The sequence below is a fragment of the Rosa rugosa genome, chromosome 3, assembly GCF_958449725.1.
Source record: "Rosa rugosa chromosome 3, drRosRugo1.1, whole genome shotgun sequence".
Taxonomy (NCBI): domain Eukaryota; kingdom Viridiplantae; phylum Streptophyta; class Magnoliopsida; order Rosales; family Rosaceae; genus Rosa; species Rosa rugosa.
Genome location: NC_084822.1, coordinates 2,722,919 through 2,739,639, shown reverse-complemented (window position 1 = coordinate 2,739,639; position 16,721 = coordinate 2,722,919). Strand labels below are relative to the sequence as shown.

Sequence of the window (16,721 nt, the reverse complement as noted above, 5' to 3'; positions counted from 1 at the left end):
CTTCAAATTTTGCTCTTGTTATTTTGGAGTGGCATGCCTTATCCGTCAACAGCAATTTTCTTGAGTTCATCCAATCCTTCTTGACTGGAGATCCAATCCTTCTTGACCGGAGAAAGGAAGATGCCTCTTCAATTTATCCATGGAAATATAGCAAAGGGAGACGGACTGTACACCCACCGACGAAACCCGATCAGCAACACGTCCGATTGAACCCGATCTGCAAGGTTTGATTCGAACCCAATCACCTCCGATCGAACCCGTTCCTGGTTTCGAACCCAATCTGCACCACCTCTTTGCAAGCCTCGCCTGAATCTCCAAGAGTACCACCGTGCCCATTCCCGCCCGCACACAGCGACAACTGCGGTGAACCAGCCTTCAGTCGCCGGAGCGCCGCCAGTCTTCCTCGCCTTGATTGCCCCATCTGACTTCTTCCCCTTACTGCATCATGTTCATCTCGTGTCGATCACAGTCACTTCGTTTTTTGAAGGTCCCAGATGGGGATTGCCTATTGCTTCGTGTCAGACGGGGATTGCCCTATATGATTGGTTGGCTGGACAGAGTTTTGATTTGGGATTGAACAAGTGATGATCGGGGTCGGAGATGGAGAGAAATTTGGTGGCCTTGTTTGCTTTTCTCGACTTCTAGAGTTCTAGGAAGAGTGGAAGACATATTTGTTTTGTGAAACTCATTTAGTGAAGATGAAAATACAAGAAGACAGTAAGGGTAGTTTGGGAAATTTAATGTACAAAAGAGAAAGAGAAAAATGGTGTGTAGTTTATAAAAAGGGGAGTTCAAATTTCACTATCCATATTAATCTGCCATTAAAAATATATTATTTTTATATTAAAAGTTGCTCACGAATTACTAGATAATAATGACAGATGACTGACCATTCATTCACGGTACAACCATTTTACTTTTTCAGTCTGTCAGGCGCGTGAAAAACACCACCAACCAATAAAGAAGGGGCTTAACCTAAAAACCTAAAAAGTGTACTGAGGCTCCCTCTAAGCCTAAGCCGTACTCTTCTGTTTCTCTCTCTTTTGGGATAAGCGGAGGCCACAGTGTACACGTCTGAATTGTGAATTGTAGTCTGGAGAAGCGTACTTAGCGGCGGACCGGAATCAATTACCAGATCTGATGTGACGCGGTGGGTTTATCTTATCGGCCATCCGTTCTACATCAAGATGATAGAGAGTTTGGAGAGATCAACTATGGATTCCGGAAGCCTTATGAATCTTCTGCCGAACAGTCAGATCAGATCAGGCCAATCCAATCTATTGCACTCATATTTCGTTATCCAATCTAATCGTGCGTGCCAAGCTCGGCCTTTGTTTTCTGGTTCGTCTTTTAATACGGTTCATCTTGATACTATTATGATAAGATAAGATGCTGATTAGTTTGAATTTAAATTTCTCAGGTATTTGGTACAGAGAGTTGAATTGAAGGGATCAGACGGAGGACGGAGAATAAATTGATTTGACGGAGAGAGAGGCGGGTAAGGATTGTCCAGTTTGGGTGGAATTTGTATGGAAGACGCGGAGCTCTTTGTATCAAAACAGAAGTAGAGGTTTGTACAGATTCGTGAAATTGTGTTTACAAAGATTCAATTATATCTGTGATGACTTTGCAAATTGGGCCGTGCGTTGCAGCTGCTATAGATGAATCAATAAAGGAGGGGCGCTTGAACGTAGTTTGCGAGAGATTGCATTATTCCGTGAGATTGATAAGAAGCAGAGCTCTACGCAACCCTTATTTTCGAGTAGCAGACGTAATTTTCCAATCTATTTGTATTTATCTAATCTAACAATAGTTCGTGCTCTTTTGGATCAGTACATTTTCAAATTTGAAGAATACAATCTCGTTTTCTAGTTTTTATTATCAAAAATCAGTTTGAAAATCATTTTTAAAAACGTTACCGAACAGGCGATTATTATTGGAACTATCTCGATCCATTTTGTGCTTATGGTTGAGATATCATTGTAACAATCTCGATCCATTTTGTGCTTATGGTTGAGATATCATTCATAGATCTTTTCTGCGAACTCATGTCTAAATCCTTTGTAGTTTTTTGTGCAGATACATGTCCAAATCCTTTGTATTTTTCAAATTTGAAAATGTGTTTAATAGTTTAGTGCGAAAAAATGCTCTCTATTTTCTAAATTGAGAGAAGAAAAGTGAAAACGTTAAATTGTTGTTTTCAATTTCCACAAGTAAAAGTTGAAAATATTTTCGATTTTAGTCTACACGTTTTGAGAAATAGGTCACCGAACGGATGGTCATCATATTTTCATTCTAAAGAATGAAAATATAGGCATGAAAACGTTACCGAACACCACCTTAATTTTTCTTTTATATTATTTTGATCAGTTTATTTTATGATTATGAAATGATGTGAAGAAGTAAATATGCTTTGTAGAGCCCCGTCAGTAATCAGAAAGTATATTTTATAAGTATTTAAGTGGAAACTTAAATATGATATCTATTTTCTGGTTATGTTTGTTGAGATATCATTAATAGATCTTTTGTGGAAACTCATGTCAAAATCCTTTGTACATCTTTTGTACAAACTTATGTCTTTTGTGCTCATGTCTGTTGAGGTATCATTAGTGTATCTTTTGTACAAACTCATGGTTATAGAGTGATGTGAAAGAGCAGATATTTTTTGTTGGTTTAGAGTCCCTTGGTTTAGTATATTTTATTAGTTTCTAAGTTATATAGATCCGGTGAAAAATAATTATTCTGATGATCAGGATCTATTTTCTACTCATGTTTGTTGAGATATCATTAATAGACCTTTTCTACAAACTCATGCTAAATTCTTTGTAGATCTTCTTACATACTCATGTTTTTTTCTTTTGCTCATGTTTATTGAGATATCTAACAGATATTTTGTAAAAACTCAAGTCTTTTGTGCTTATCTCTGTTGAGATATCATTAACAGGTTGATAATATTTTCGATTTTATTCTCCACGTTTTGAGAAATAGGCTACCGAACGCATGGTCATCATATTTTCATTCTAGAGAATGAAAATATGGGCATGAAAACGTTACCGAACACCACCTTAATTTTTCTTTTATATTATTTTGATCAGTTTATTTTATGATAATGAAATGATGTGAAGAAGTAAATATGCTTTGTAGAGCCCCGTCAGTAATCAGAAAGTATATTTTATAAGTATTTAAGTGGAAACTTAAGTATGATATCTATTTTCTGGTTATGTTTGTTGAGATATCATTAATAGATCTGTTGTGGAAACTCATGTCAAAATCCTTTGTACATCTTTTGTACAAACTTATGTCTGTTGTGCTCATGTCTGTTGAGGTATCATTAGTGTATCTTTTGTACAAACTCATGGTTATAGAGTGATGTGAAAGAGCAGATATTTTTTGTTGGTTTAGAGTCCCTTGGTTTAGTATATTTTATTAGTTTCTAAGTTATATAGATCCGGTGAAAAATAATTATTCTGATGATCAGGATCTATTTTCTACTCATGTTTGTTGAGATATCATTAATAGACCTTTTCTACAAACTCATGCTAAATTCTTTGTAGATCTTCTTACATACTCATGTTTTTTTCTTTTGCTCATGTTTATTGAGATATCTAACAGATATTTTGTAAAAACTCAAGTCTTTTGTGCTTATCTCTGTTGAGATATCATTAACAGGTTGATAATATTTTCGATTTTATTCTCCACGTTTTGAGAAATAGGCTACCGAACGCATGGTCATCATATTTTCATTCTAGAGAATGAAAATATGGGCATGAAAACGTTACCGAACACCACCTTAATTTTTCTTTTATATTATTTTGATCAGTTTATTTTATGATTATGAAATGATGTGAAGAAGTAAATATGCTTTGTAGAGCCCCGTCAGTAATCAGAAAGTATATTTTATAAGTATTTAAGTTTCACAGAGTTGGTGAGAAATCATTATTGTTTAATGATATCTATTTTCTGGTTATGTTTGTTGAGATATCATTAATAGATCTTTTGTGCAAACTCATGTCAAAATCCTTTGTACATCTTTTGTACAAACTTATGTCTGTTGTGCTCATGTCTGTTGAGGTATCATTAGTGTATCTTTTGTACAAACTCATGGTTATAGAGTGATGTGAAAGAGCAGATATTTTTTGTTGGTTTAGAGTCCCTTGGTTTAGTATATTTTATTAGTTTCCAAGTTATATTGATCCGGTGAAAAATAATTATTCTGATGATCAGGATCTATTTTCTACTCATGTTTGTTGAGATATCATTAATAGACCTTTTCTACAAACTCATGCTAAATTCTTTGTAGATCTTCTTACATACTCATGTTTTTTTCTTTTGCTCATGTTTATTGAGATATCTAACAGATATTTTCTAAAAACTCAAGTCTTTTGTGCTTATCTCTGTTGAGATATCATTAACAGGTTGATAATATTTTCGATTTTATTCTCGACGTTTTGAGAAATAGGCTACCGAACGCATGGTCATCATATTTTCATTCTAGAGAATGAAAATATGGGCATGAAAACGTTACCGAACACCACCTTAGTTTTTCTTTTATATTATTTTGATCAGTTTATTTTATGATTATGAAATGATGTGAAGAAGTAAATATGCTTTGTAGAGCCCCGTCAGTAATCAGAAAGTATATTTTATAAGTATTTAAGTTACACAGAGTTGGTGAGAAATCATTATTGTTTAATGATATCTATTTTCTGGTTATGTTAGTTGAGATATCATTAATAGATCTTTTGTGCAAACTCTATGTCAAAATCCTTTGTACATCTTTTGTACAAACTTATGTCTTTTGTGCTCATGTCTGTTGAGGTATCATTAGTGTATCTTTTGTACAAACTCATGGTTATAGAGTGATGTGAAAGAGCAGATATATTTTGTTTGTTTAGAGTCCCTTGGTTTAGTATATTTTATTAGTTTCCAAGTTATATTGATCCGGTGAAAAATAATTATTCTGATGATCAGGATCTATTTTCTACTCATGTTTGTTGAGATATCATTAATAGACCTTTTCTACAAACTCATGCTAAGTTCTTTGTAGATCTTCTTACATACTCATGTTTTTTTCTTTTGCTCATGTTTATTGAGATATCTAACAGATATTTTGTAAAAACTCAAGTCTTTTGTGCTTATCTCTGTTGAGATATCATTAACAGGTTGATAATATTTTCGATTTTATTCTCGACGTTTTGAGAAATAGGCTACCGAACGCATGGTCATCATATTTTCATTCTAGAGAATGAAAATATGGGCATGAAAACGTTACCGAACACCACCTTAATTTTTCTTTTATATTATTTTGATCAGTTTATTTTATGATAATGAAATGATGTGAAGAAGTAAATATGCTTTGTAGAGCCCCGTCAGTAATCAGAAAGTATATTTTATAAGTATTTAAGTGGAAACTTAAGTATGATATCTATTTTCTGGTTATGTTTGTTGAGATATCATTAATAGATCTGTTGTGGAAACTCATGTCAAAATCCTTTGTACATCTTTTGTACAAACTTATGTCTGTTGTGCTCATGTCTGTTGAGGTATCATTAGTGTATCTTTTGTACAAACTCATGGTTATAGAGTGATGTGAAAGAGCAGATATTTTTTGTTGGTTTAGAGTCCCTTGGTTTAGTATATTTTAGTAGTTTCTAAGTTATATAGATCCGGTGAAAAATAATTATTCTGATGATCAGGATCTATTTTCTACTCATGTTTGTTGAGATATCATTAATAGACCTTTTCTACACTCAGCTAAATTCCTTGTAGATCTTTTGGAGAAACTCATGTTTTTTGCTTTTTGCTCATGTTTATTGAGATATCTAACAGATATTTTGTACAAACACAAGTCTTTTGTGCTTATCTTTGTTGAGATATCATTAACATATGTTTTTTGTATATGCTTGTGTCTAAATTTGAATATTATTAGTAAATAAAGATCTCTCAGTTTGGATTGTATATTAAGTGTTTTGAAAATTATTAGTGAAAGACTTTCAAGCTTCTTTCTGATTTTGCAAAGTTGGGTCGAATTATTTGTTTTGTTTACATATCCATAAGGGATTTTAAAAAGATATTTATTTGCGCTATTGTTGGTTAATGAAGACTTTTGTGAAAAAGCGGTAAGTAATGACTGGAACGATAGTTACAGATTGGAATAGAATGCAAAATAATACTTTGAATTCATGTTGTAAAGGTATTGCATGAGTGGAACTCAAATAGATTATTTCAGTTTCTTCAGAATTTAGGATGGTTATTCTTTTGCTATTTTTTCAAGATGGAGAGCCGTTCTCTAGTTTCTTTGGTCTTTCAATATTTTTATGGGTCATCTTTTAAATTTTTATTAAAATGATGCTGATTAGCTTAATTTTCTTTTTCTCAGGTCTTTCACAGACAGTCAGAAAGATGATACACAGGACAGAGAACAACCCTTGATCAGACCTGATTTGACAAAGAGAGAGAGTCGATGATGGTGGATGCACTACTAGAAAAAGGGCCAAAGACCACAGATCGCCACTGTTAGCCTGTAAGTTCTTTTCTACTTTAGGGTCTCCCTGTTAGCCACTGTTAGCCTTTAAGTTCTTTTCTACTTTAGGGTCTCCCTGTTCCAACTGTCAGTGTTATATTCATCCCATGATGCTGATGATCAGTGACAAACTGCATCAGGAGATATTTTTATTTTTATTTTTTTAAATTTTTTTAAATTTTTAGTCAATAGCCACTCTAGCGGTGGTAGACCATGACCTTTTTCTTGGACATTCTCCACAAAAAAAAAGGACCTCTCTTGGACAAAGTAAACAAAAACCATGGCATTATCTAGATCTCACACGCGGTTTTTCAGTTTGGTGACTTGTGACCAGCTTCTATTGCTCTTTGATCTCTCTGCCTCTTATGTCTCACACCCTTGCCGAAACCCTCATCTCTAACACCTCGATCAATTTAAACAACTCCAACAAACCCTAACGGTCTCTTTGTGGGTCTCTAATTGGCGTGGGTGTGGGCTTTTCATCGATAAAGTACAAGGACATGCAAAAGAATCTGACCTCTACTTACAGGTTATATGTCTTGGCATGGGTGTGGGCTTTTCATCAACAAAGGACAAGGAGATTAAAAGTAATCTGACCTCTACTTACAGGTTATATGTCTTATCTTTTTCCTTTTTGTGATCTAGGCTTTCCAATTTATTATCTCTTGACTTTGGACAATTGATTGTATAATAGGGTGTTTAGTTTGCAGATTTTTTTCTTCTCCCCTTGTCATGAATCATGATAACATAGTTTAAATCTGTCCCCAAGAATGAAGATTTTACCTTCTGCATGTGATCCATCTCTCATGGGTGAGCTTGGTTGCAAATATACTTTTTCATTGCTTTCTTGCTGGTATTTATTTGTCATAGTTGTTTAGGTTTGTAATGCTGATGTTGGTATTAGATGGTTTATTTGGTTTCTTGAGGTTGCACTGAGGAAGCACCACTCTTTGTTAGACTGTATTGGTGTAGGCTTTATCTGTAGGAAGAGGCTGGAGTCCTGAAAGTAGAATGAAGAAAAAGGGGCTATCTACATCATGGAACCTGAGATTTATAAATTTGAAGTTCATTATAGTACATGCTGGGCTGGATTCTGGTTCAATACATGTTGGCATTGTTTAAATTTTGAATCTTTAAACATTTCTGTTAAGTTTATATGGTTTCACATGAGGTGGGTTATCGGAGTGTTGTATATTCCTTAATGTTACACTGATAATAAAATTGATTTGTCTATGCTTGAGAAAATGAACATTGAACCTGGGCTTGATGGTCCATAATCAGTTTCACATTGGAATGCATGTGCTTCTGTGGATGATGATATCAGTTGCCTTTGAGTCTGAGACTATTCCTAAACATAGTTTGTTTATATTTCCTTCTGTGATGACTCTTATGTATACTGCTCTGTTATTGAGCCTTTAGTTTTATTGGGTGTCAAAATGGTTCTATTTCTTGGCAATTTTCCTTTTGGGTTGTGTATAATAACTAATATATGTGATTTGGTTGCAGTTTGGGTCTTCTGTCATGATGAGCTTGCTAAATGATATGGAGATACTACGAGATTGTGTAGGCTGATCACCTGCTCTTCGTTATGAATTGGGAGAGCTGGAATTCAGTTGGTTCTGATTATGAAAGGCACTTAGTAATTTCAAGTGAAGAAGATAACTTGCTCGTGCACTTGCCATGTCTTTTTGTGATCCAAAGTCCAACACTAACGAAGCTGGTACAATGGAATGCACAAGAATATGTGCAGTTATACTTTGTCCTGTTTAGGAGTTGTTATCTACATGCACAAAGCTTCTACATATGACGGAACATCTAGCTTTTCCAGTGCGAGACCTTCTTGGTGATGATACGCTCAATGTAAGTTTATCATCATATAATATCATTCATTGTTGATCGATTGAAAGAATCCAGTTTGATTTCTGACAGTGGAAACAAGACCTTGCTGTATTGGATAATTCTGAAGCTTCTGACAAGGAGTTTAGCGATGTATGCTTCATCTGCTCATGTCGTACTTCGGAAATGTGCTGAAACTATTAGTTGCAGGCCCCTTAATCAAAAGGATTCTACTGCTGTATGCACTGGTGGAATATTTAACCATGTTCTTCAGAAGTTTATTCCCGATTCATGATGTGCCAAGAAGGGGGAAAAGAAAAAAAGATTAGACTTGGTAGCACAAGTTAGCAAGGAGGGTAAGCCAGGTTTTGGTTGCTTCATGTTTTCGTTTTTCCGCTGCAAGGAAGATTTTTACATAGATCAGTTTTATTTCAACAATGCATCCTGATTGGAATAGTGACTGCACCGTGTATTGCAATCGTACAGGGAAGCTTGTGACATTGCCTTACAATGCTGCCATGCATGTCTCCCTCAAAGTGCTTGAACATGAGATTTTCACTGTGGGTCGCATCTGGGTTTTGGCACCTGGTGTGATTTCACTCCTGTGGGACTTGTGGACTCATGTAATGGTTTCTGACCAACTGAAATTAAAATACAAGATTTCTGCTTAAGTTGTGTTCTGGCTGCACCAGCATCTACTGGTTCATACATCTCCGCCAAAGCCTCTGGTACTTCTATAGATGGTGGTATGGCACTCTTATTTGATAAGAAAACAATTATTCTCTCACTTTCCAGTTTTGCAATACTGTGGAGTTGTGCTTTCTGTTCTGTTTTAAGATAGGGCTTGATCTCTTTTTAGCATATAATCGACGTTTTGCACGTAGGCATGTTCTGACTTATTATTTAAGTTGCGGGTCTATGAAAATGGTCTTCATTTTCTGATTTTTTGTTTTCTTTCCATCTAATTTGCTTCTGCAACAACTTTGAAAATGATCTTTTATTGCATTTTTGTCCTCTTAACAAATGCTTAAAAGTTTGGTTTATGCTTTTATGAGGCTGGCATCATGGTCTGTGTTCTAACCTATGTTATTGATTTGCATTTTGCTAGGATCATGGTTGCTTTCTGAAGATCTGGCCAAGATGCTATTCCAAGCAAAGAATATGGTACCATCAAGTTTATAAGGTATTTTTCTGGTGTCATTTTGTTGTGTGATTCTTTGTGCCTTCTTTTGTCTTGTCTGTTAAGTCTGCAGTTTTTATGATTATCCTTTGTTGGTATAACATCCATGTATGATAGTTCATTTTGTAGGAAATTACTGAAATTTTTGTTTATTAATTTAGCTTGGTTGTTTCAATTTAATTACATTTATGCTACCTTGAAATGGTGGCATTGAGTAATTCTCTGTTACGTAACTAATTTCCACCATTTTTAATAAACAATTTTCGTTTGGACATATTTCTGAAACATTGTGGCAACTTGTCAATCAAGAACATGTGGAGAATTCAAGCTGTAGAATGCATGGCAAAATTTCTCCACTATAAACATTATATCGGAGATCTTATAAAAATTGCTTGCAACTTGATGAGCTTGAGCTCGTAAAGACATTTCTTTCCATGGTGTTATGAATGGACTTTGGCTAAATACTGTTGAAAAGTATTGAAAGAAGTGAGTGCCAACAAAGTTTTTCTAGTTGACTTTCACGTCCATTTTGGTGTTTGGCAGGTGTGCAGATATGTTTAGCTTTACTTAGTTACTTTTATTGTTCCAAAATTCTTGACACCCTGTTAAGTTGTATGAACCCAATGCTTGAGTTTCATGCTTTGTAGCGGTACCTCAAAGCAGTTTAGCTTTACTTAGTTACTTTTATTGTTCCAAAATTCTTGACACCCTGTTAAGTTGTATGAACCCAATGCTTGAGTTTCATGCTTTGTAGCGGTACCTCAAAGCAGTTTTGGTTCGCAAAGGATACTTTAAATGATGTTCGAAGTACCCTCATCTTTTCAGCCCAGAGACTGATCTTACTAATCCAGTCAATTTATTTTAGTAGCGGTCAATATATTTACGATTTATAAGCTGGAAAGGCGACCTTGATTTTTTATAAGAACAAATTGTTGAATCAGAGGCTTGGAACAGTTAAGTGGGTCGTCATCATAAGTCCAAAATGGGGATTTGGTTAGTAATTGATTATAGACTCAGGTTAGTTCTGTAAGTATCGTCAAATTAGTAATAAAATGGGGGATGCTTCCTTTATGTAGATACATTGAAGGCCAATTGAGTTTGGTAGCTTTTCAACCCAAGACCTGTTATCAAAAGCTTGGCCACTACAAAATTTGTTTATGGAAAGGTCAAAGTCAGTAGTGCCATGCTTGAAGAGGAAAGAAAGGCCATGGAGACTGAGCTTGTTAAGGTACTGAGTTACAATCTACCAATGGAATATATCTTACATACTATGTCAAACAAATTGAAGGAATGAAACTTGTGTTTCCTATCAGAATCCAGAATCGGGTTGATGAGCATTATGCACTGTATATCTAAATAACAGTGCACCCTTTCATGAACCATACTGCTATATCACCCCCTTCATAAAACACTAAAGTCTTCCATTTGTCTTGTTGTGGAGTGAAGGCAACAGTAATTTTGTTAAAGTTTTGATAGATTCTCTACCTTTTTTTTTTCTCCCTATTTTGAGAAAGAAACTGTTATTACTGATGCTGTACTTCCTTCAACAAGACTAATGCTGTTCCCATGTGTGCTCTTATCTTCTTTAATTTTGTTGAATCGGGGTGCAGTTGCGATGTAATGGCCTAGTTATTTCTCTTGTGGTACTCATTCTCTGGGTGTTAGCAGCCTAACTGTTTCTAGGCTAGTTCTGTTCTTTTCTGTTTTTATAAAATTCTGTTATATATAAAAAAACTTGTGTATATTTTTTCTGGTTCAACATGTGCAAGTTCTTAGTCGTGATGCATCATAGATTGCTATGGTATGTTCCACTGTATCCTTGTAAATTTAGCGAGCTTAGCTTCTGCACAAAAAATTATATGGATCAAGTCATAGTACTCTTTCTCCCCCCATGCAACCAACGAGATTAGATGAATCCTTCACTACATATTTAGGTAATAGATTAAGATTATTTTTGTTGCCTAGTTGCTAACAGATGAGTGCTTTGACTTTACCGTTTGGATCAAGTAGGTGTACTTTATGCTTGATTAGTGTATTTGATGCAGCATGCGTGCATCTGATGTCTCATTTCAAGTGTCTTAGAGTGTACGTCAAAAAAGAGTGAGTTTTGGGAATAAGTTAACTGACTGTTGACTGCGAGTCATGTAGTAAATTGGAAACACAAGGTGAAATATGCAGAACAGCTCCCAAAATGCAAGGAAATGACTAGGTTTACCAGTCGCTTCTTTCCTATCGTAACTCTGCAGCATTCCTATGGACTTTGTGGACTCTAGAGTTGTAGTGGGTTTAATTTTTAAAGTTGTTCATGCCAAACCTGTGGGGTATTAGTAATTAGCCTATTTAACTTTGATCAGGTCTCTGATGGCATACTTATATGAATACAATGTGTAGTGCATTTGTACTGTCTTCTGTTTTTATAGTCTCCTTTGTAATTTGTGGATTGTAGGTTTGTAGCGGGTTAAAGTTACTACTCTACTGAGATCAAATTATTTGATAGGCTCCAAAGATTAATATAGGATGGTATCAAGTTCCTAAAGTATGCAAGGAAAGTGAGTAGTTTTAAATTGTTGAGGATTTCTCATGAGAGCTGATATCACCAGTGAGAGTGCTTTTGGAATGTTAAGCAACGAAGCTTCTTAGATTTCCCACGATACCAGGTATTGCACTAGTATGTTAAGATTATTTATGTTGATAAAGTACAATAATGTATGACACCCTCTATTTAATTTTTATCTGTTAAGAAACAAGTATGACCTTTTGCGTACCCTAAACTCTAGGCTGTTCCTCCTATGTTTCATAGGATTTCTGTACTATATTGTAGGTGCCATAACAAATAGGGAAGAAATGATGGGATTGAATAGTAAATTGAGAAGAGGCAGCTGCATTTTAGTTCAGTGTGTGATTGTTTGCTTCACTTTAGGCCTCCATGCCTAAACATTTCATGGATATTCCCTCGAGTTTGATTCTTATGAATAGATCAGCTATTGGGTTGTATGGGGTAGCTTAGTCTTGCATATTTTCTAATTTTCTTCATTTGATGGACATGATCCTTTTTCTGTAATCTTTTTTCATTTACATAATATTTGATGAGAATCAAATGCATGACATACTACGATCCAGTAATTGAATTCATATTTTGGGGTTTTAAAGTATGTATTTTTAAAATTAATGCATTTGTTGTGCTTGCAGGTGGAGGCTAGAGCCTAGAGGGGGTGCATTCTCTTTACATTTCCTTTCCTTCAAAAGAAATGTCGTGGCTTTTTATTATTTTAATTTTTTTTATGTGTAATCCTGGTTTAATTGTGGTAATTTTCGGGAAGTTAGAAGTGTAATAATTAGAAAATGTAATTTGTTAAGTGCGTTTATTTTGTTAATAATGGCTTCTTGCCTTATTTTTCTATTTGATATTTTGTATTGATTGTCTATTTAGAAAAGAGGAGTAATATATTTCTCACAAAAAAAGAAAAAAAAAACAAAAGAGGAGTAATATGGACAGGCCCAATATGAAAAGGAAATAGGAGTAATATGGATAGGCCCAATACGAAAAGGAAATGCGTCCGGTTATAAATATGGTTCCCGTCCTCAACCCTAAGCCCTCATCGCCTCTAAGCTCACACAGAAACAGATCTATAAAATTCGCTGAACAACCAAAAACCAATCAACTAATCATGAAGTCCAAGATTCTGTCAAGCTATCAAGGCAAGTCGCCCGTGTATGATCCCAAATCTAAGATCATGATCTCCCGATACTTCGCCAGAGATGTGGTGAAGGCTCTCATCGCCCACCAGAAACATCTGTGGAAGAAGTAATGTTCAGAATGAGGTAAAGTCAGATCGTTGGGTATATTAATAAAAGGGGTGTAGGAATCTGAGATCCATGTTTGCTATTTTTGAGTATATTTTGGTTTGTGTCTGGTACTTTGATATGTAATATGAGTGAGGATTATGCCCAACCCCCGTGTTTGCTATGTAGGATACTCAAGTCTCTGTTTGGTACTCTGCTATGTATGAGCGAGGATTATGCCCAAAAATTTGCTTTGTTTATCTGTTTCTTTCTTGCTTTTTATGGTTATATATCATATCTCAATGCCGTTAGCCTCAAAAAGTTTGTCCTGCTTGGACTGTATGGCTAAACAAGTGGTTTCAAATGAAGGAAAATGAAAAGAATTAAAGAAAGCTTTTCTTAGCCACAACTGTAGCATATTGATACGTCTTGGCAATGATAGGATTGCAGAGGGTTTCAAGCTCTCTCATCTTATACACATTCAGCAAATTTCATTAGTGTCTTTATCTTCTTCATTGCTATGATTTAATTTTGATTTAGAGCTAGTGTAGTGTGATGTATCTGACTAATAATTCATCCAATTGGGTTTGACTAGAGTTTCAGACTTGTGAGGTTCTAGGCTAAATTGTTCAATTGGAATTTGTTAGTTTATCGTTATGGAAAATAAATTCAAGCAACCATTACTGCTCTAGAAAACTCAAACTATCACTATTGACGAGGAAACAAGTAAAGTAAATCGAAGTGAAATCACAACTTCAACAATGAGGGACCAAATATGTCAGCTCGGAACTTCAGTTTTGATTAGTCTGAGCTTAGTCTGAGCTGGGTTTCTGGCGTCTTGCTGATAGCAGAAGAAACGAGAAACTTCACTCCCTCATGTTATATGCAGTCTGCCAATGCAGACTTAGCCTTCACTTTCTCGTTATATTCCTGGTCCTCTAACTTGTACTTCTCTGCTTCCTTCATCATCTTCTCAATTTCCACTTTAGATAAGCCGCCTCTATAATTGGAGAACGTAATCTTTTTCTTAAGATGCAGTCGTTTTTCATCAGCGGAGACAATCAAAACTCCATTGGCATCGATCTCGAAGCAAATTGTGATTTGAGGTTTTCCTTTTGGACCAGGAGGGATTCCTTCGAGCACAAATTGCCCCAACGATTTGTTTTTCTCGGCTCTTGTTTCTTCGCCCTCATACACATCAACTATCAAACCGATTTGGTTTTGTACGATAGTTGTGGCCATTTTAATTTTTTTGGTGGGAATGGTAGTGTTTCTTGGGATAAAAACATCAAACTCTCCTGTCTCAAGCATACGACCAAGGGAAAGTGGAGTTACATCTAACAAGAGTAAGTCCTGCACTTTCTCAACTCCACCACGCAAAACTGCAGCTTGTACGGCAGCACCATATGCAACTGCTTCATCAGGATTGATGCTCTTGCAAAGCTCCTTACCATTAAAGAGATCTTGCAATAGCTGTTGTACCTTGGGAATTCTAGTAGATCCACCAACAAGAACAATATCATCAACAATTTCCCTATCAATTTTAGCATCCCTCACACAATTTTCCACAGTCTCCATACATTTTCTAAAGAGATCCATGTTGAGCTCTTCAAATTTTGCTCTTGTTATTTTAGAGTGGAAGTCGATACCCTCGAATAAAGAATCAATCTCAATGGTGGTTTCAGCAGTTGAAGAAAGAGTCCTTTTCGCTCTCTCACAAGATGTTCTCAATCTTCTCAGTGCTTTGGGGTCATTGCTAATGTCCTTCCAGTGTTTCTTCTCGAACTCTTGCACAAAATGGTGCACCATTCTATTGTCAAAATCTTCACCACCAAGATGTGTATCTCCAGCAGTAGCTTTTACCTCAAAAATCTCATCTTCAATTTTAAGAAGGGAAACATCAAAAGTACCACCACCAAGATCGAAAATGAGAACAATTTTACCACCAATAGCCGTAGCCTTTTTGTCAAGACCATATGCAATAGCTGCGGCTGTTGGCTCATTAAGAATACGCATCACATTCATGCCTGCAATCACCCCAGCATCTTTTGTAGCCTGTCGCTGAGAGTCATTGAAGTATGCTGGTACAGTTATAACAACATTCATTATTGTAAGTCCAAGATAGGCCTCTGCAATTTCGCGCATGTTATTGAGAACCATTGAAGATATCTCCTCAGCGGCAAATTGTTTCTTTTCATTCTTGTAGTTGATCACAATCATAGGCTTGTCACCCACCCCACGAATCTTGAAAGGCCATAATTTCATATCACTCTTAACACATGCATCACTAAATTTCCTGCCAATCAATCGCTTTGCATCTGAAGGATTGCAAACAAAACATACTTCATTAATTATGAATCGGCACAGTTAAGAAGTTGTAAACAAAAGCATCACTGTTAGTGTTACAAAACCATAAAAGATATAAATAAAAGTTGAACTACGAAGTATGGAGTGGTTAGAATCTAGCTAGCTAGCTTCAGATTATGAAAGGTACGTAGATTGGTTTGAACTTTGGTACTCCCGGTAAACATTACACGTTTGAAATTTCATTTATAGCGGTCATCTAATTAATTGTTAGCCAAGAAACATAAAGGTTCATCTACTTCGTAGGTATCATAGAATAACTAAATAATGTATTCTAAAAAAAAAAAAAAAAAAAAAAAATCTAAACAAGGTATATATAAAAGGAAGCATCATTTAAATTAATACGAAACCAGCCATGTTGATTGGTTATATATATTGAGATAATGAGTAAATTGTACCAAAAACAGTATTGGTAGGGTTGATGGTGGCTTGGTTCTTGGCAGCATCACCGATCAAACGGCCAATATTGGTAAAAGCAACATACGATGGTGTCGTTCTGTTGCCCTGATCATTGGCTATGATCTCAACGCGATCGTGTTGCCAAACGGCAACGCAAGAGTAAGTTGTTCCGAGATCGATGCCGATAGCTGGACCCTCGCCTTTCGCCGCTAATGCCATTATTAATTCAACGTAGGTAAAGAGCTTGTCGGTGTGAATACGTGCCTACAGACTCAATCTTAATTGATAATGGCTCTGATCAGCAGTATATATGGTGAAAGATTTTGCATTGATTAAACAGTATTCAGCTAGGAGCCTAGGAGATGCATCCCTAGCAATATTAGGAATTCTCTCTCTCTCTCTCTCTCATTAACCCAATCCTTGCTTGGCTAGAAATCAAATAACCCAAAGAAACTAAAGGAAGTCCCGTCTGGCCAATGATCCAAAACATACAAGGTGGCTCTTTGCCGACTGGCTGCCTGGCCGAGGTCTCTCTCACACCTTGCTTAAACTCTCTTCTCTAACACCTCGATCAAATTAGCCAACCCGGACATTCTCTTTGTGGGTCTAATCGCTGTGGGTATGGGCTTTTCATAT

At 35.8% G+C, this 16,721-nt stretch overlaps 1 protein-coding gene and 1 long non-coding RNA gene across 16 annotated transcripts; one reads left to right on the top strand and one right to left on the bottom strand.

Annotated features, from left to right (window-relative positions):
* The first annotated feature begins 989 nt into the window (after positions 1 to 989).
* LOC133740474 (uncharacterized) lies at positions 990 to 12,939 on the top strand. Of its 15 annotated transcripts, XR_009861248.1 has the most exons (13): positions 990 to 1,341; positions 1,421 to 1,570; positions 1,653 to 1,771; positions 6,380 to 6,523; positions 7,053 to 7,132; positions 8,030 to 8,383; positions 8,453 to 8,715; positions 8,846 to 9,105; positions 9,468 to 9,542; positions 10,481 to 10,532; positions 10,616 to 10,767; positions 11,986 to 12,196; positions 12,729 to 12,939. It is a non-coding gene; the product is annotated as an uncharacterized LOC133740474 (long non-coding RNA). The 15 variants fall into 15 exon arrangements; XR_009861251.1 differs by lacking the exons at positions 10,481 to 10,532; positions 10,616 to 10,767 and adding an exon at positions 7,227 to 7,333 and having other exon boundaries at positions 7,095 to 7,132; XR_009861252.1 differs by lacking the exons at positions 10,481 to 10,532; positions 10,616 to 10,767 and adding an exon at positions 7,234 to 7,333 and having other exon boundaries at positions 991 to 1,341; positions 7,095 to 7,132.
* Positions 12,940 to 14,201: 1,262 nt separating this feature from the next.
* On the bottom strand, positions 14,202 to 16,304 carry LOC133736077 (heat shock 70 kDa protein 1-like). The gene is made up of 3 exons (XM_062163512.1): positions 16,085 to 16,304; positions 14,682 to 15,640; positions 14,202 to 14,291 (listed from the first exon to the last, which is right to left on the bottom strand). The coding sequence occupies exons 1-3, from the start codon at positions 16,302 to 16,304 to the stop codon at positions 14,202 to 14,204; spliced, it is 1,269 nt and encodes a 422-aa protein (XP_062019496.1).
* Positions 16,305 to 16,721: the final 417 nt, after the last annotated feature.